The 21,054-nt window shown below is 39.9% G+C and overlaps 1 protein-coding gene across 2 annotated transcripts in view; it reads right to left on the bottom strand.

Moving 5' to 3' along the window:
• The window catches only part of Aoah (acyloxyacyl hydrolase), a 227,048-nt gene that overhangs the window by 41,507 nt on the left and 164,487 nt on the right, over positions 1 to 21,054 (bottom strand). For both annotated transcript variants that reach the window (XM_074065287.1, XM_074065288.1), the window contains exons 14-15: positions 4,234 to 4,270; positions 3,433 to 3,507 (exon numbers count right to left, since the gene is read on the bottom strand). In XM_074065287.1, the coding sequence (XP_073921388.1) occupies positions 3,433 to 3,507; positions 4,234 to 4,270 (112 nt within the window). The remainder of the gene's footprint in view (positions 1 to 3,432; positions 3,508 to 4,233; positions 4,271 to 21,054) is intronic.

Below are 21,054 nucleotides of genomic sequence, written 5' to 3'. Positions count from 1 at the left end.
GAGAGAACATACTGTCAGGAGCGCATGGCTAGGCTGGGAACAGAGAAAGTGCCTCACCCTTGGGGGTGGCTCAGAGCATGTGTTTGTCCTAATGAATTGTGTCTGATTGTGCAAAATAAGCTTGTTTACCTGGGTGCCTGGCTGGCTGTGATCATTTCATTATGCTGGCAGGTATGCAAGCCAGACTGCACCTGGATGATGCCAGAGAGAGGTGCTCTCCCTCAAGGAAGAAGGCAGACAGCCTCTGCAGAAAACCAGCTTCTCAGAACTGAGCTGATACCCAGAGACCTATCGATTGAGTGCTCAGACCTCATGCACAGCTAGCATTCATGCTTTTAAGTCATCCAAGTAGGAGAGTTAATCCCTTTTCTTCATGCCAGCCAATTGCAATGATACCACTGGGCTCTCAACCAACCCCCTCAGAGAGGCATCACGATACAGACTGGGAACGGGATGTGGATCCCTCGGCCACATCCCCCATGCCTGGACTTACGTGGTAAGTCCTTAAAAATAGGTGTGGCTGGTTGAGAAATTCCTTATCATTCTTTTTGTCACCCATGCCTCTGACTGTGGAGGCTGGCAGAGAATTCCTCTGAGCACTGGGAGTTCTGTCCATTTCCTTCTACCATCTGAGTGGATGGTGGGGATCACCCAGTAGTCCAGGCTCCTTGGGGCCTGGGACCTGATGGTACCTTGGTTGCTTCCTCTCATTGCAGTGCTGATCAGCCACCTCAGGCACAACCTGAAGCACTGGTACTGCTGAAAAATAGTACTTAGGGGAAGAGTGCCATACACAACCTGTTTGGGTGATTCCAGTCTCTCCCCTAGATAAAAGCCTACAATTTATAATTTCTGTATCCACTGTAAAATACCACGGAGCCATGTCAATGCGTGTGGCTAGGGTTAGACGTTATATAATTCTGTCACATTTCTAGCACTTATGATATGCTTTCTAAGGATGTCATGCTGGGGTGTTGGGGAAGGGTTGTTCTTGGATTTCATGATTTGATGCTCTGAGGCCATTCCCATTTCTCCACTACTGGCCTGACTGCCCAAAGGTTCTGATGCTATAGCTCACTCACATTTGCTCCACTTCTGGATTTTTCCTCTGTATTACTCACATGAGACAGCTTTCAAGGGCAGTGTCGGGAAAAGCCCAAGGAAAACTGAGTTAGTGTAGGTAAAATTGGATAGTGTTACAATGAGAAAGCTAAGTACACTCTGTTACCTTTCTTTTTGATTTCCTAATACTAAAAACTGTCTTCTAATCATGACCCTATCCATTTAACAAGTATTTTCTGAGAAACTATATGAGTTAATAGAATCGAGAAAAACATACTTAGCTGTACTATTTCAGTAAGAGCTAGAATCATCATAAAAAAGATGAAAAAGAAAAGAAAAAAATCAACAAAAATCCTGAAACGTGTTCCAGGACAGATTTATGCAACTCTTGGCCGATGAGGGCTTTGTATGAAATCCCTTTGCTCATTTTGGGATGTCTACTCCACCTTGATGTTCTGGCAGATGGGAAGGTATAGTTGCCATCTGTCTTTATTTTTCTAACCTTTCCACAGGACCTCACAAAGTGGGTACTGCAGGGACACCCTGCACTGCCAAATCTATTCCTTCACCCAAATGCTCACTGTTTTTCTGCCCAGATCCCCAGTAGGGGAGAGGCTGGCATAGGTCTTTGGCTGATGTCTGCCTGTTCTTTGGCTCTTTGGAGAAGGAAAAGGTCTGGGTTGTAGGGCCTCTGGGTAAGCAGGTTGTGCTGGAAAAGCATGGCTTTGGGGATTCTGATTTTTGAGACTCAGTCTCTTTCTGTGGGCTTTCTTTTCTTGGCATAACCAGTTTGGTTTTTGTCCCCTCAGGGGGACCTGATTTGAGGGAGGGACACTGGTTGATTTGACCACAGGCTTGTTCTCTTTTGTGATGGGGTCTGGGGGCTGCAGCCCAATGCTTCTCTTTTGTCCTTAGAGGCATCTCTCAGGGTTAAGGACTATGGCCTGTTTGCCACTGGATCTAGAGGCTATTCCAGTGTTTGTCACAATCATGGGTGAATGAGTAATATAAAGCCAAGAAGACCAGCATGAAGTATAGACAAATCATGAGTTTAGTCAGAGAAATTGGTTTGGCTCTTAGCTTCGCTACTCAACAGCAGCAGAAGCAAGTTCCTTCACTTTGCCAGCCTCAGTTTTCTCATCTGTAAAATGCAAACTTCATACTTGCCTCTTAGGATGGCAGTAGGGGTGATATGATAGAGTGGCACAGCTCTTGGCTTATGCATGGCAGACTTTAGGGGATGTTTGCTATTTACTGGAAAGTCCCAGGTGGCTCATCACAGAAGAAGGGACTTGGATCACCATCATGTAGCCTTGGCCAGCTTGGAGTTCTGGGGAGAGGAGTAAATCAGCCCCGGGAGACCAAGGTTTGTCTAGCCCATGAGCCCCTCTGTATCATGGAGTGTCATCTCCTGCCTTACATTCATTTCATTGATGGATCATGTCTATGCTTCCTTCACCATCACAGTTCTATGGAGGTATCTGTGAAAGCAAATACACTTTAATGCTATTGAACTTTGGTTTTAGCACAGGTGTGGGAAGCTTGGTGAATGAAGCAGGGCAAGTGAAGCGTGGGCGGTGAGCAGAGTGACCCACAAACAGTACCAATGGGCTGTGGTCTAGCACTGCCATCAATCAGTTGTGTTACTTCAAAGAAGTCATGGAACCTCTCTCTTGACTTAACTTTAATGTTTTCTAAAACAGTGGGTGGGTGGCCACTGGGGAGTTGCTGTCAGTCTTGTATCAACTTTTATTTATTTATTTTAGTGCAAGCACTGGCCAGATGGTATTAAGACCTACAGCATATTCTTAGGGGCAAACACAGATCTTGATACACTTCTCCAGATGTTGAGGGGTAATTAAGGCATTCAACATTTTAAAAATCACCTGTTAACATGGATGTTAACAGTTTAGCAAAACTACTTTTTCTCAGTGGAGCATGGGCATAATAGGATTGACTGTGAGTTATAGGCGATTTCTTTGCAAATGCTATAAGTTTATGCTGTCTTTTCCACATAAGGAGATGTACTAGAATATGAGAGAGACAGGTGGTTTAACCATAGTTAAAATGTCATGGGCTCTCAATCTTGGATCTTGGTGAGGAGTAGCATATTTCTTATGATAGAACTCTCAATTGATCCTGGCACACCCATTTGCTACATCAGAACTGAGAATGAATGGATCAGACATGGTATTTTCAAAAGAGACTTTCACTTTTCAGGCCATTTCTTAACTTTACACATCTAGGACTTGCTTCTTACATAGAGAAATTCATTCCCTAGCAGGACACTATAATGGAGTGGAGTTGGTATAGAATGGAATGAGGTGGGGAAGAGGGTTTGGAAAACCCTCTTCTTTCTCAGTGACTCACCCGTTGCAGACATCATTTCCAATCATGGCATATATGACAATGGCTGGATGGTCCAATGCTTGGTTCCTAGACAAGCTGAGAAGTCACAGATGCAACCTGAATGTCAGACACTTGGAAATCTAGCTTTGTAACCAGTGACCCAAGCTGGGTTGGGGGGTGGAAATCTTTGTCGACCCTTCTTCTGGAAACTTTTCTCTATTTTTCTTTCATTCTCTTTCTCTTCTTCTTTTTCTATGATCTTTAACCCATTAAGGAAATGCCAGGTAAACGCACAAAATTGAAAAGAGTGGATTGAAATGTCAAGTAAATAGGCACACTGCTATCTTCCTAGCATCTTTCACAGCACTTGTAAGCACAGGTGAGTTGCCAGGGTTACTCTGTCCAGGTTTACAGGATGTCCTCACAGCTGTGGACCCCTCGTGAACTTCAAAAAGGCAAAGGCTTCCTGAGGACTCCATTCAGGGCACCATAGCCTCATTTCTGAATTTGAAGCACAAAGTGGGCACAGAAATATTTCTTATTTATAAAGTAAGAATATGGCATAATCCTTATGTCTTTCCAGTTACTTCTTTCAGCCCTAAATTGTATCCAACTCATATGTAATTTATAATCCTTCTTTGGGGACACACTCACATTAGTCACATCCTAAGCTTACTGGCCCAAGAAGTACTATCCCACTTAAGTGAATAGTGACTCAAATGAGCTCAGCAGAAATCAGCATGTGGTAATAACAGCTTACAGTCTTTTATCAAAATGTGTAACCAAATTTAAAAACAATTTTTAGATCCATCTTCCACTTACCTTTCTATAAATTTCCTCAGATTTTGGGAAGATGCACCTGCATTATTAAAAGTAAGAAAATAAGCTGTGAGTTCAAGTGATACCATACATATGAAATTCTGATTGGCTGAATTCATGGGAGAAAAATCATTGCTGTATATGTACATATTGCTATATATATGTACACACACATATATACATACATATACATATATGTACATATATATCACATTTTGTTTATTCAACCACCCATCAGAGGACTTCTGGGTTATTTTCACCTTTTGGTTATTGCAAAAAATGCTGCTCTGAACAGCATTTGAACTGGTGTACAAATACAGTTTAAGTTTCTGTTTTCAATTGTTTTGGGTATGTATCTAGTTGGAAATACTGATCCATATGGTAATCCTATATTTAATGTTTTTTGGGGGGGTGGGGGGACTGCCATACTGTCTTCATTTCATTTTTCTTAAAAGTGCACAGCATGCATGCATTCCTATACCTAGGCCATTCATTTGTGAGCCCTCGCTGCGTGTAAATTAGACACAGCTTTATACCTGAGGAGTATCTATGGGGGTAGATACATAATTTCATACTGAGAACAATTTTGAGAGCTTGTTTGGAGGTTCTAGCAGGGGAGCGCAGCTACTCGTATACCCTTGACCGAAGAACGGTCCTCCTCTATCGGGGATGGTCGTCCTCTTCGACCGAGCGCGCAGCTTCGGGAGGGACGCACATGGAGCGGTGAGGGAGGAAGGGGACACCCGCCTAGCCAGCCAGATCAGCCGAATCAACCCTGGCGATCAATGGGGTGACAGATGTCGCAGCCAGATCGCCCTCACATCCCTGAGAACAATTTTGAAAGGTTACTGTGAAAACTTGAACAGAGGAAATGCTTAGTTTGACTGGAAGCCTATTAGCTCTGCTTGGGGAAGGTACCTGGCTTTACAACACTGGGTCCTAAATGGAGACTCAGAAGGTATTTCTGGATGTTCAATTGTTTCATGCTGCCCTCCAGAGGGAAGAGAAGCTCATCCTCCATCCTGCAGTGGCTCATGAACCCACTGGGCCCTTCATTCAATTCCACTCTGTGACTTCCAGCTTCCTACTTTCAATAAGACAATAAATCAAGAGGTGTTTAATTCTCACTCTTTGCTTTTTCTCTTCATGAGAAATGAAAACTGGTGAAAGCTCAAGCCATGGACAGGAAAAAAATTATAAGACCAGGTCAGCCAATAGTGCTCCTCATTATCCAGAATACAGCTGGGAATTTGAGATGCACATCACTCACAGAGCTTGAGAAAAACAAAAAGGGAAACCTGTCATGGGTGCCACAAAGACAGCCCCTCACCACAGTCAACATCATTTGTGACCCTTTACTTAGGACAAGGACAGCAGGCAGATGGTAACTGGTTGTGGTGAATTTAAAAGAGTAACCAGTTCTGGTTATAATACACATATACATGGAAATGTCATAACAAAAATCCCTATGTAGCTATCTTAAACAGACAAAAATGTCATTTTTTTCGAAAGCGGAGAATATGAAGGATAACAGGTCCTGTCTGTGAGGTTGGCACCAGTGGGAGGTGGGAATACAAGGAAAGGTGCAGGAGGTGAATATGGTGGAAATGCTATGTACACATGTATGTAAATGGAAAAACAAGACTGTTGAAACTATTCCAGGAATGGAGGGGAGTGGGGATAAAGGAGAATGAAGGAGGGGGTGAATTCAACTATGATACATTGTAAGAACTTTTGTAAATGTCACATTGTACTCCCGGTAAAACAGTAATAATAATAAAAGTGAAAGAATAGTCAACAACCCACATGGTGGCACATGCCTGTACTTCCAGCCCTTGGGAAACTGAGGCAGGAGGACTGCATGTTTGAGGCCAGCCTGGACTACATAGGGAGACTATCTCAACAACGACAACAATAGCAACAACAAAACTAACCATAAATAGGTACCCAAGGAGCAAGAAATTGCCTACTTCTTTACCTAAATGTCCATTTTTTCTGTTAAGCATTCATATTACGAACACAGAATTCTCCCTGCTCTAAAGTTCTCCTATCTTCCACTGTTTCCACTTCCTTTTGGAAATTTCAGCTTTATGAGATTGTCTAGTTAGTACATGTCACGTCCATTTTATTCCCTCTTATTATTAATTTCCCTTTTCTGTGCCTCTGTTATCCTTTTGCAGACTCAGCAACATTTTCTGTGGTCCTCCTCCTGCGTTTAGACTCCACCTGGCTACTGGCATTCAAGAAAAATGCTACAGAAATAGGAACTGGAAGACGTGAGCAGGAAAGAAAGAGAGCTCCTCGCCCGGGGTGTGGTAAAACAATGCAAATATTTGAAGAACTTACACAGCTGTCCTCAGCGCTCTGCAATTATAGTTCAAGAAATGAGAAAGATTTGACCTTTAAATAGGCCCTTTAATTTATTTGTTAAGGTGGTCCAAAGGAGAACCCACCTATCCCCAACTAAGAGTCCACATGGGCCTTTAAAGTCTGAACAGGGTCCTGTTTAGTGTTGCTTAAATAGGGCATTGCACATTGCAAGAGGAGAAGGGTTTCACACAATCTCAGCATTGGTTCCCCCTCTGAAAATGTATTTCAGCTTGTATTTCTACTGCTGGGTCAGTGTTGACATACCACCAGGTAGCTCCTCTTCTGTGCATTCAAATCAACTGGTGAGACAATTTTAATGCTCTTCTAAATGAGCTTGTAACATTCAGTGTGTGGTTCAGAATAGGCATTAGGTTTCATGTTGGAAAGAGGTGGAGAACATTTAAATATTAAGTATATGTCTTAATTTATAATTAACACATTAATTTGTCAGCATTTACTGATTACTTGCTATGTGTCAGGCATTGTAATTGGTGCTGTGGACACATCAGCAAATGAAAAAAGAAGCTCGCAGTTGTTAAGTAAGTAATGAACATAAAGTGTTAGGAATTCAGAGGAGCCCTGAAGAAGTGGTGTCAAGCTGAGTCCTGAGAGAAAAGCAGGTACTTTCTTTCCTGAAGTCCTGAGGTAAGAACTCATTCCTTGATTCTCAAATACCTCATGCTCTTTACACCCTCAGAAACAAATCTCAAGTTCAATGTCATATATTATATATAACATTATTATAACTACCTGTTCAGGGCAGAACACATCCAGTTTTTTTTGCATTCAGAAGCTTGTATAATTTGGGAGATGTCTTTAAGAAATAGAACATAAAAACAAAACAAGTCCTTACATTAGCCAGAAGCTGGCGTGGAAAGGGACAGGGGTCTTAACTAATTATGGTAAAATGTTTTATGTTTGCAAATTTTACAAACATATATGGTCACCAGACAAGTGACAGGCCCTCGGGCCTCAGCATGTAATGTCTATTACTAGTAGGTAGTAATGATTGAAAAGCAGGTAATTTGGGTTCTTATTTGAGAATCTGCACATTATTTAGTTCTTATATGAGAATCTGAAAACAATGATGAGGTACATTTTAGTTTGTTGACCACAAATAACTCATGCAAACATGAGATGTCTTGAAGCAATGATCTGAACCAGAAGTCACAGGCTCAGACACCCAAACAACCTGGCAGAAACACACGATCAACCCCATCCAGAAAGAGCAGCCATCACTCATTTCTAATAGGCATTTGCCACTCAGAAGGCATGGACACTGTTTTGTTTTTTTTTTTAATTTTTTATTATTCATATGTGCATACAAGGCTTGGGTCATTGCTCCCCCCTGCCCCCAATCCCTCCCTTACCACCCACTCCTTCCCCTCCCTCTCCCCCCTAACCCCTCAATACCCAGCAGAAACTATTTTGCCCTTATCTCTAATTTTGTTGAAGAGAGAGTACAAGCAATAATAGGAAGGAACAAGGGTTTTTGCTGGTTGAGATAAGGATAGCTATACAGGGAGTTGACTCACATTAATTTCCTGTGCATGTGTGTTACCTTCTAGGTTAATTCTTTTTGATCTCACCTTTTCTCTAGTTCCTGGTCCCCTTTTCCTATTGGCCTCAGTTGCTTTTATGGTATCTGCTTTAGTTTCTCTGCATTAAGGGCAACAAATGCTAACTAATTTTTTAGGTGTCTTACCTATCCTCACCCCTCCCTTGTGTGCTAAAGCTTTTATCATGTGCTCAAAGTCCAATCCCCTTGTTGTGTTTGCCCTTGATGTGGCATGGACACTGTTGTCTGTCACACTGTGTCTGATCACACAATGGAAGTCAGAAATATGTAATTTTAGACAGTGGCATCTAATTCAATAATTCTAAAAAATGCTCTGCATGCAGAACAAAATGCATCGGTGGGTCCCTCAGCTGTGCCCTCCTATCTACAGGGTGACACAGAATCAACTTATTTTAAATAACTTTAATCCCGCCCCAGTGTTTGTTTGTAGGTTGTAACAGAGGGAACTAATTATTTAAACATTTAAGATTAATTAGTACAAGTTGATAATTTATGTTTGGTTCAAAGTTGAAAAGCAATAGAATCAGGTGATTAATTTTGTGGTTCCCTCTCTCACACTCTCCTTTTCTTCTTTCCTTTCTGACAAGATGGCATGTGTGTGTGTGTGTGTGTGTGTGTGTGTGTGTGTGTGTGTATACAGATGCAGGATATAAAATTTGAAAAGAAAAGGGAGTCAGGAAAATTGAGGTAAGGCTTCCTTTTCTCTTTTTCTCTCACTCAGCACTCCCTGCCCTTCTTCTCATGCCTTTTCTTTCCCGACAAAGAGAAGTTTGTCATTAAACACTAATTTTCTTCCTTTCTTCTTACACATAATGTTTATTGGATTCCCTTGATTTCTGATTATCTTCTACATGGAACTTTGTTGTACAGGGTCCTTATTTTACTTATTTCACATGTATGTGATAATAAGTTCATTACAAGTAGGAAGTGCTCCTAAAGCACTAAGCACAGAATAGGTGTACATTAAATGACTTATTTGACACTGGTTTAGAAAGGAAAGCAGAGAGAACACACTAATGACTGTTTTCCACACTGTGAGCTATTCTCTTCCATTGACTTCTGATGGCTCTGTGATTTTTTTGGTTCTCATTGTAACTCTGATCAAAGACCATTCTTTAAATTTGCCTTCCTGTCTCCTCTTTTTCTACACCCAAAGGCCCACATTTGGCTTTCTTTTTGCATTCTAAACTTTATTCCTGGGACAGGTCAGACAGGTCATACAACTCTATGATTTCAGCTATGGTTTGTGTACTCCTTTGTGATTCAAGTCCTCCACTTGAGCCTAGACCTCTTCCTTGCATCCCAATCCATGCTTCTAGCTGCTTGCAGAATACCTGCCCAAAGGTGCTTCTCAGAGATCTCACACAGAGCTTGGTCAAAAGAGAACTTTACCTTCCCCACCCCAACCAGTGCTTCCTCCCCTATTTCTTGTCTGGGTTAATATACAATGACCAATCTGGTCTACTAAAAGATACCATCTCATATGCTTTGCTCCTCATTGTCTCTTGCCTCCACATACAACTGGTAATACAGTTATTATTATTATTATTATTATTATTATTATTAACAGTGCTGGGGATCAAACCCAGTGGTTGCATATGTTATACAAATGCTCTACCTGGCCCTTGCTTTTACTTTGTGATAAATCTTTATCAGCAGGTGACTTTTCCCCATCCCCAGTGCCTGAGATTAGGCCTTCCTCACTTGCCTAGACTCTTGCTATGACTAGTTAAGTATGCTCCAAGGTTCTATTTCTACACTTCCCTCAGAAAGATCCCACCAACACCAATACTGCTTCAGTTCTTGCTTAAAAACCTTCTTGGGAGTCTCACTACTAATAAGACAATGTTAAAACCATCTAAAATAGTCTGTGACTTCTATGTGTTAGGCTGGACATAGAGCAGCCATGTTAAGACCAGACCCCTCTCCTCCTCACAGGTGGCTTCCTGGAAACTCTCCACTCAGGATCCCAAAGAATAACAAACATCCACCTTTGACCATTTTCTAGAAACTCCCCACCCGGCCTTGAAAAGTGATCCTCCCTTACACCATTACCTCAGGAGGGTCAAAGGACTGATTAAGGGTTTTCTCACCCACTGACCTTTCTAGGACTTCTCTACCAACTTCCTATATCTCCCCCGAGTCTGTAAGCTCCAGCTATCTTGCTAGGGACCACTCTGCCCATTTCTTCTCCCCAATGAAGCCAGTGCTGAGGTACTGAGCTACCACATCACCTAACCTTCTGTGCCTTTTTTCAGTCTGACATCTGGTGCTGAAGCCTGTCTCTCGACTCTTTCAGTCTAATGTTTCTGTCCCCATGCCTCTCTCTCCATGCATTTCAGTCTAACGCTTTGTGTCATAGGATTCCTTTATTATTACCTTCATGTCTGTTGTATCTGTCGTGATTTCCCTTCTTTGAAGCTGACATGGTTCATTAATTTTTTTTTTTTTGGTTGTTGTTCTTGTTGTTAGTTTTGAAGTTTATCAATTGTATTGATCTTTTCAATGGAACAGCTTTTGGTTTCATTGATTTTCTCTGTTTTCAATTTAATTCATTTCTGTTACTATTTTTATTATTCCCTTTATGCTTTCTATAGATTTATTTGGTTCTTATTCTAACTTCTTTCTTTCTTTTTTATTTTTGGGGTTTGATCTCAAGGCCTTACTCTTGCTAGGCAGCACTTTACCACGTGAACCACATCGCCAGTTCTTTTTTGCTTTAGTTTTTTTAGGATAGGTATGGCACTTTTGTCCACGGCTGACCTCAGACCACAGTATTCCTACCTACACCTCCCATGTAGTTGGGGTGCTACATGCCCAGCTTGTTTATTGAGATGAGGTCTCACTAAAAGGTTGTCCAGGCTGGCCCTGAACTGTGATCCTCCTTATCTCCACCTCCCAAGCAGCTGAGATTACAGGTGTGTACCACCATGCCCAGTCTTCTTGTTCTAGTTTTTTGAGATAAGGTTAGGTGATTGACTTAAGACTTTTATTTCTTTTTTAATGTAAGTATTTTAATGCTACAAATTTTCCTTTAGGCACAAGTTTAGCTTCATCCCACTGGGATGTTTTATTTCCCTCTTCATTTACACCCAGTTAAAATATTTCTAAATTCTTTTCTTAAGACTTCCTTTTTGACCTATGGTTTACTTACAAATATATTGCTTAATTTCCAGGAAATTGAAGACTTTCTACAATTTTCTATAATCAAGGTCCAGTTTAATTATATTACAGTGAGAGAGCATACTTTGTATAATTCCAATCCATTTAAATTTGTTAAAGTTTAAATTATGACCTAGAATATGTTCTATCTTGGTGAATGTTTCAGGCACAATTGAAAAGAATATGCTTCTGTTTTGTTAAGTGATGTTTTCTGTAACTGTCCATTAGATACAAGGGATAATAGTGCTTCTATATACTTACTGATTATCTGTTTTCTAGATATATAGGTTCCTGATAGAACAGTGTAGAAGTTTCAAGCTCTAATTGTGGTGTCTATTTCTCCTTTCCATTCTGTCAATTTTTGCCTCAGAGTTTGAAGCTTTGTTGTTAGGTACATATACATTTAGTATTGTTATATTTTCTTGGTGAGTTAATTCTTTTATTCATATGTAATATTACTTGTTTACTGGTAATTTTCTTTGAAGTCTACTTTATCTGATATTACTATAGTCACTATAGCTTATTTTGGTAAGTATTGGGTTGATAATATCTTTTCTATCACTTGATTAATATATGTTATTTGAATGAATTTCCTGTAGATAGCGTTCAGCTTTCTTTGTGTGTGTGTGTGTGTGTGTGTGTGTGTGTACACCAGGGTTAAACCCAGGGCCTCACACATGCAAAGCATGCACTTCTCCACTGAGCAACATCCCCAGACCTGAGTCATTATTTTCACCAATTCTAATTATCTTTTAATTAATGTGGCTAGACCATTTGCATTTAATGTAATTATCAATATGTTTGAAGGTAGATCATGTTGTGCCATTATTTGTCTTATATTTGTTTCTTCTGCTTTGTTCCTCATTCTTCTCTTCTGCTTTCTTTTAGTGTATTTAGCAATTCTGTCTTTTTCCAGTATGCCATTACATTTTATAACTGCTGCTTTAAAGTTCTAACTAAACTTATCTGTAGTGATTTCAGTGTCAGTTTGGTTTCCAAAGCCTTTTCAGTAATTCTGATTCATCTCATGTGTATGACACTGAGTGGCCCTTGTGGGCCTGGACAGTGGTCTGACTTAAGTTCAGTTCCCAGAGACTTGTGCATCTGCAGTGCAGGGGTGAGTCCAGGAGATCATAACAACTTTATGGAATTGCTTTCCAAAGATCCTCCCTGTCCGTGATCTCCTTGGTATATTCTGGTTCCCTGGTCTATCCTCTGTGGTCCTAGAGTCAGAAAGTTGGGGCTTTAGTTACCTCATTCTGCTTTGCTCTTACTGCAAATTCACTCATTGTGACACTGAGTGATGGGAGAACAGTGAAGAAAAAAGCAATGGGGGTGGGGTTCATCCCACTTTCCTGAGAACCCTCAGAATTTTTGGCACTTATAAGTCCACCTCCCCTCATCACTACTGTCATGGTTTTCCCATGTCTATAGTGAGAACTAGAGGGTTTCTTCTGAAGTGGTCTCTTTCTGTGCCACTGACCACTTCTGGATTTTGGTTTGCCTCTACTCCAGGTCAGAAGGTATCAGAGGATAACAAAATGCTAATCTCACTGCCGGTTTGATGGTAATCCCAATTCTTGTTTTCTTCTTTAATTAGCTGGATATTCACTTTTCAGAATCCTTCAAAAACCTGGACAGAACACCAAGGCTTTATAGCTGCCGACAGTGGGAGGAACTGTGTGTGTGTGTGTGTGTGTGTGTGTGTGTTTACTCCATGGCACCTGGAACCAGAATTTATAAAGAGTATGCAAAGCTCATGAAGCATATAGTGACATATAATGACCTAAAGTAAATCTAATAATGTTATTTAACATGAATTGGATTTTAAATGATACAGATTTTCCTTGCATTTTTATACTTTAGAAGGCACTTTGTTTTCAGAAGAATAATTTGTAAATCCAGTTGAAATATCCATCCTGAGAAATTTAAGTTCCTTTTTTCTCCAAAAATATTTGCTTACCATAAAACAGAAACATTCAGAATAATATATTGACCAGGAGATCAAAATTGGAGGCATTTAATAATTGCTTGTCGTGACAGTTTCTACTACAGAAAGTGCTTTAAAGTTTACAAGTGTGATTCTGAATTTCAGTGACAAACTAGTTAAATGATTCTCCTAAAACGTATATTTTTTAGAATTGGATTTTTCTTTTTTCAGTACTGGGGCTCAAACTCAGGGCCCATACTTTGAGCCACTCCACCAGCCCTTTTTGTGATAGGTCTCATGAATTATTCACCAAGGCTGGCTTGAACTGTGATCCTCCTGATCTCTGCCTCTTGAGTAGCTAGGATTAGAGGGATGGGCCACAGGTGCCAGGGTGGATTTTTATTTATTTATTTATTTTCATGGAATTAGGGTTTGAACTCTGAGCCTTGGACTTGCTAAGCAAGTGCCCTATCACTTAAGCCAACCTTTCAGTATCTAAAACATGTTTTTAAAAGAATGCAATAATCTTTCCATTGTGGCTCTAGTCTTCTTCCCAGTGACACAGCCCTACAAGCAACCCTAAGCCCTTAACAGTGTTGAAGTTCTCTCTCCAACTTCCCCAAATATGACGGCTGCTTGCCCTCAGAGCCTCCCCTCCAAGCCACCATCAATCAACACCTTTTGGATTCCTATGTAATTCCCCATGACTATCTGCTCAAACTTTAACTTCTCTGTGAAGTCTTGCTGTCCTTCTCCATGCAGAGGCCTCAACCTACCTTTACTTTTATACCATTTTAACAGAACTGTGGTTGCTTTCTTACTTGTCTCTCTTTCCCATTTGGCTGTCATCTGCTTGACAGCAGGGGTATTGTCTTGCTCATCTTTTTATTTCTAATGCCTGTTGTAATGCTGGAGAGGAAATGAAGACCAGAAGTAAGCACATCTAGGATGCTTTGGGGTTGATAGGAATGTCAAGTTCATTTAAGCTATCATTACAAGTAGCAGGTAACTTTTCTACCAGGTCCTATATCTGAAGCTCTAAACAAGACAGATGATTGATAAAAGGACTCCTAGGACTTCAGAAGTCCTGGTCATTGACAATGACATTTTTTAAAAAGTAAGATATTTGACTCTCAATTTTTCTTCTGCAGGTGTGCTAATTCAAGCAGCACAAGATGAAAATCTTGACAAAACAGAAGAATCAAAAGCCTACACTGTTCATATTATGATCACTGTCATGTGTCCTGCTCCTTCCTGGGCAGGATGCAATAAATCCCAAGGAATTGTCTCATTTGGATCATAATGTCCCCATAGTTTAATTGAATTCCAAATTCTTGCCTGTATCAAAAAATGGGAATAATAAATAAATAAGAGTGATTTGTGTCCCTCTATATGTCATGTTGAAATGGTAGTTTTTAGAAGTTTCTGTTGTAACTAAATGCTGTAATTGGGAGGTACATTTGATCCTTAAGAGAAATTTGACACTTTGTAGGCATTGAGTGTATCTGTAAGCATTTTCTTTTTAGATCAAGCATTTTAAAAATTGTTACTAAAATCTGTCTCTGTGGTTGTGACCACACTGTGTTAAGGCTTCCGCAAAAGAAATGTCCTACTTGTTCTATTATAAATAATGTCTGTCATCTTCTCTCAAGGTTTTGGTTGAGACGAGAGCTCAACCTACTGCTTCCCAAGGGCCACTTCAGTTTAACAAAGGTGACTTGTGTGCACCCCTCCAATGCTTCCTGGTGGCTTTAAAAATGTTTAAAATTTTTCATTTTGAAATAATTGTCAAAAGGTTCCAAAAAAGAACAAAGGATTTGCATGTACCCTTCACCTGGATTCCCTAAAGGCAGACATTTTTAATAATCATATAACAGGTACATAAAAACTGCTTTTGTATACATTCTTCTCAGCAGCCCATGGAACCTTCTCCAAAATAGATCATATCCTAGGGCACAAAGTGAGCTTCAGCAAATATAAGAAAATAGAAATTAAACCATGCATACTATCTGATCACAATGCAATAAAACTAGAACTCAAAAACAAAAGTAAAGACAAAAAACATGCAAACAGCTGGAAACTGAATAACTCATTGCTTAATGAACAATGGGTCATTGATGAAATAAAAGAAGAAATTAAAAAGTTCTTGGAAGTCAATGAAAATGAAAACACAACCTACTGGAACCTATGGGACACAGCAAAGGCAGTCCTGAGAGGAAAGTTTATAGCCATGAGTGCATATATTAAAAAGACTGAAAGATCCCAAATCAATGACCTAATGATACATCTCAAACTCCTAGGAAAACAAGAACAAGCAAATCCCAAAACAAATAGAAGGAGAGAAATAATAAAAATAAGAGCTGAAATCAACAAAATAGAAACCAAAAAAACCATACAAAGAATTAATGAAACAAAAAGTTGGTTCTTTGAAAAAATAAGATCAACAGACCCCTGGCAAACCTGACTAAAATGAGGACAGAAAAAACCCAAATTAGTAGAAACAGGAATGCAAAAGGGGAGATAACAACAAATACCATGGAAGTCCAGGAAATCATCAGAGACTACTTTGAGAACCTATATTCAAATAAATTTGAAAATCTTAAAGAAATGGACAGATTTCTAGATACATATGATCATCCAAAACTGAACCAAGAGGAAATTAATCACCTGAATAGATCTATAACACAAAATGAAATTGAAGCAGCAATCAAGAGTCTCCCCAAAAAGAAAAGTCCAGGACCTGATGGATTCTCTGCTGAATTCTATCAGACCTTTAAAGAAGAACTGACACCAACCCTCCTTAAACTGTTCCATAAAATAGAAAGGGAAGGAAAACTGCCTAACACATTTTATGAAGCCAGTATTACACTTCCCAAAACCAGGCAAAGACACCTCCAAAAGGAGAACTATAGGCCAATCTCCTTAATGAACATTGATGCAAAAATCCTCAATAAAATAATGGCAAACCGAATTCAACAACACATCAAAAAGATTATTCACCACGACCAAGTAGGCTTCATCCCAGGAATGCAGGGGTGGTTCAACATATGAAAATCCATAAACGTAATAAACCACATTAACAGAAGCAAAGACAAAAACCACTTGATCATCTCAATAGATGCAGAAAAAGCCTTTAATAAGATCTAACACCATTTCATGATAAAAGCTCTAAGAAAACTAGGAATAGAAGGGAAGTACCTCAACATTATAAAAGCTACATATGACAAACCTACAGCCAGCATTATACTTAATGGAGAAAAACTGAAACCATTTTCTCTAAAATCAGGAACTAGACAAGGATGTCCACTATCTCCACTCCTATTCAACATAGTACTTGAATTCCTAGCCAGAGCAATTAGGCAAGAAGAAGGAATAAAAGGAATACAAATAGGTAAAGAAACTGTCAAAATATCCCTATTTGCAGACGACATGGTCCTATACCTTAAAGACCCAAAAAACTCTATTCAGAAGCTCCTAGACACCATCAATAGCTATAGCAAGGTAGCAGGATATAAAATCAACATAGAAAAATCATTAGCATTTCTATACACTAATAATGAACAAGTTGAGAAAGAATATATGAAAAAAATTCCATTTACAGTAGCCTCAAAAAAAAAAAAAATCAAACGCCTAGGTGTAAACCTAAAAAAGGATGTGAATAACCTCTACAAGGAAAACTATAAACTTCTGAAGAAAGAGATTGAAGAAAACTATAGAAAGTGGAGAGATCTCCCATGCTCATGGATTGGTAGAATCAACATAGTAAAAATGTCGATACTCCCCAAAGTAATCTACATGTTTAATGCAATTCCCATCAAAATTCCAATGACATTCATTAAAAAGATTGAAAAATCTACTGTGAAATTTATATGGAAACACAAGAGGCCACGAATAGCCAAGGCAATACTCAGTCAAAAGAACAATGCTGGAGGTATCACGATACCTGACTTCAAAGTATATTACAAAGCAATAACGATAAAAACAGCATGGTACTGGCACAAAAACAGACATGAAGAACAGTGGAACAGAATAGAGGACCCAGATATGAAGCCACACAACTATAACCAACTTGTCTTTGACAAAGGTGCTAAAAATATACGATGGAGAAAAGACAGTCTCTTCAACAAAAACTGCTGGGAAAACTGGTTAGCAGTCTGCAAAAAACTGAAACTAGATCTATGTATATCACCCTATACCAAGATTAACTCAAAATGGATCAAGGATCTTAATATCAGACCTCAAAGTCTAAAGTTGGTACAGGAAAGAGCAGAAAATACTCTGGAATTAATAAGTTTCAATGGAACCCCAGCAGCACAGCAACTAAGAGATAGCACAGATAAATGGGACTTCATAAAACTAAAAAGCTTCTGCTCAACAAAAGAAATGGTCTCTAAACTGAAGAGAACACCCACAAGGTGGGAGAAAATATTTGCCAGCTACACCTCAGACAAAGGACTGATAACCGGAATATATAGGGAACTTAAAAAACTAAATTCTCCCAAAATTAATGAGCTAATAATGAAATGGGCAAGTGAACTAAACAGAACTTTCTCAAAAGAAGAAATTCAAATGGCCAAAAAACACATGAAAAAATGCTTACCATCTCTAGCAATAAAGGAAATGCAAATTAAAACCACACTAAGATTCCACCTCACCCCTGTTAGAATAGCCATCATCAGTAACACCATCAACAACAGGTGTTGGCGAGGATGTGGGAAAACAGGAACCCTCTTACACTGCTGCCACCAGCAGCATGTAACTAGTACAACTACTAGTACAACTACTCTGGAAAAAAATTTGGAGGCTACTTAAAAAGCTAAACATTGATCTACCATATGATCTAGCAATACCACTCTTGGGGATATACCCAAAAGACTGTGACACAGGTTACTCCAGAGGCACCTGCACACCCATGTTTATTGCAGCACTATTCACAATAGCCAAGTTATGGAAACAGCCAAGATGCCCCACCACTGACGAATGGATTAAGAAAATGTGGTATCTATACACAATGGAATTTTATGTAGCCATGAAGAAGAAGGAAATGTTATCATTTGCTGGTAAATGGATGGAATTGGAGAACATCATTCTGAGTGAGGTTAGCCTGGCCCAAAAGACCAAAAATCATATGTTCTCCCTCATATGTGGACATTAGATCAAGGGCAAACACAACAAGGGGATTGGACTTTGAGCACATGATAAAAGCGAGAGCATACAAGGGAGGGGTGAGGATAGGTAAGACACCTAAAAAACCAGATAGCAGTTGTTGCCCTCAACACAGAGAAACTAAAGCAGATACTTTAAAGCAACTGAGGCCAATAGGAGAAGGGGACCAGGAACTAGAGAAAAGGTTAGATCAAGAAGAATTAACTTAGAAGGTAACACACATGCACAGGAAATCAGTGCGAGCCAACTCCCTGTATAGCTATCCTTATCTTAACTAGCAAAAACCCTTGGTCCTTCCTATTATTACTTATACTCTCTTTTCAACAAAATTAGAGATAAGGGCAAAGTAGTTTATGCTGGGTAGTGAGGGGTTGGGGGGGAGAGGGAGGAGGTGGGGGGGAAGGTAGGAGGTGTGGGGGAAGGGAGGGAGTGGGGAAAGGGGGGAGAAATGAAACAAACGTATGCACATATGAATAAAATAAAAATAAAAAAAACTGCTTTTGCTAAAAGCAGTGACTCTTTACTTGGCTTACAAGTTAGCAGAAAGCTTTAGAAAAGCTTGATATTCCTGCCTCTAGTTTACATGGGTCCCATTTTTTCTGAGTCTCTCTCCTGCCTTCACCTTGGGCTCCAGGAAGGACAGAATTCAGCAATAACATCTTATGACAAGGGACCAAAACTATCCCCCAAAGAAATAAATGGTAGAACCTGGAAGGACAGACCCCCTCAAGTGGTACTAGTGACAGCAACTTCTCTTGAACCCTTGGAGAACTGAGGCAATGATCAACCAGGCCACACTTTACCTGGGACTGTTTAATTATGCATACCTATCCTCCCTTCAATTCTTCCTTATAACCCGAAGATGTCCTGAAATACTTACCTTACCTCTTCCCAGTGTACCTCTACTGCATAATACATCTCCTTTCTCTGCCCTTCACCACTGCTCGTCTCTTTATCTGGCATATTGTGGCAAGTGATTGGACCTGACATGTTGAAACCCCTAGAGTGGAGCCTCTGATCTAGAACTCTGGTTACAATCATAGCACAATGATCAAAACCACAAAATTAATGTTAGCATACTATCGCCTAACCCTCAGACCTTATTTAAATTTCATTAATTGTTCCACTGATGACCACTTTCTGGGCCAGGATCTAATTCAAGTTCAGGTACTGTGTTTAGCTATCATGAATCTCTTTTAATCTGGACTGACTGCTTGGTCTTTCAAGACCTTGATACTTTTGAGTAGTACTGGCCAATTTTTTGTGGGTTTTTTTTTTTTTAATGGCCTTCATTTTGGGTTGTCTTATGTTTCCTCATGATTAAACTCAGAATGTGCAACTTTTGGCAAGAATACAATAGCAGAAGCCCAGTTAGCTGAAGGTACAAAACCTATTTTGTTCCAGAATGGAGGTCATGGGGAAGTCTAAAAATAAGGAGTCCTTCATGTGTAACCAAATCCAGCTAAGCTGGGATTTAATATCTTTTTTTATATTTCCTTTATAGTTGGCCTCTTCATTCTTCTTTTCTTTTTCTTACTTCTATCCTTCTCCAACGAGATAAAAAGAACTGACACAGGGTGGAAAAGGCATCTAATTCTGGTGCCCAGCTGACTCTAGGACAGGTGTTGATTGTCCATGGCACCAGGCTAGAACCTGAAAGGGGGTGAGGCAGGAGAGATAGATGAGGAAACAGGCAAATTACATTATTGGAATAAAAATTTAAAGGGCCAGAGTCTGACATTGGAACAGGGAAGTAAAGCTGGAGAGCCAGAGCAGTGAGCTCCCTCCCATCTCCTTTTAGATGCTAAGTCACAGGAGCAGGGAGACTTAAAGAGCTACCTGCTTCTGCTTTCCTCTTTGAGATGTTAAACTGCAGGGATCCTTGGATGGGTGGAAGGTAACCCTGTCTAGTAAAAAGAAGTTCTAAAGCACACCTATTGTCCCTATGTTTTGGGTAGGTAGGATGAGATGGCTTGTTTTAACAGCTATCTCAGTCACCCAGATCCATTATTTATGACCATGTGTACTCCCCCAGCTCTCCAGTATAAGGCTGAGATGGGGGCCACCATTTTGAGTCTTTGCTCCCATTGTCTTTATGGGGAAAGAAAATGTCTCTGTCTTCCCCTCCTCACCTTGCCTATATTTTACCCTGTTATACTGAGATAAATCCTTCCTAGTATTTCTGTTAACAGCACTTGTGCAATCTGTGTTCAGAAGACTTTCAAATGCTTTGTATCCAGCAGGGAAGAATCCATTGCAGGACATATGGATGTAAATGGAGTTTGTTAAAAGTTAGGGAAGAGAAATACAAAGGGAAGCATGGTGAGGCCCAGGTGGAAACCAGAAGCTGAGAAAGCATGTTTCTGCTCTTCAGGTGCTTTTGAAAGCTACGATAACCTATGGGAACTGGGGAACCAGGAGATTCCCATCCAATGGGTGGTTCCCAGCCAGGTGAGGCAGTTTCCTGAGTCAAAGCATGGTTAATCTAAGATGTAATATTTTTTCTATGAGTCCAACTTTCTCTACTTTTCTGCCTTACTTCCACCTGTGAGACTCTGTTGTTGTAAAACACCTTGAAATGCTATTCATGTTTGTGGATTTCCAGGACCTGTGATTT

This window comes from Castor canadensis, chromosome 2 (assembly GCF_047511655.1).
Source record: "Castor canadensis chromosome 2, mCasCan1.hap1v2, whole genome shotgun sequence".
NCBI classification, from domain to species: domain Eukaryota; kingdom Metazoa; phylum Chordata; class Mammalia; order Rodentia; family Castoridae; genus Castor; species Castor canadensis.
The sequence above is the reverse complement of the archived record's forward strand: the minus strand, read 5'-3'. Positions and strand labels throughout refer to the sequence as shown.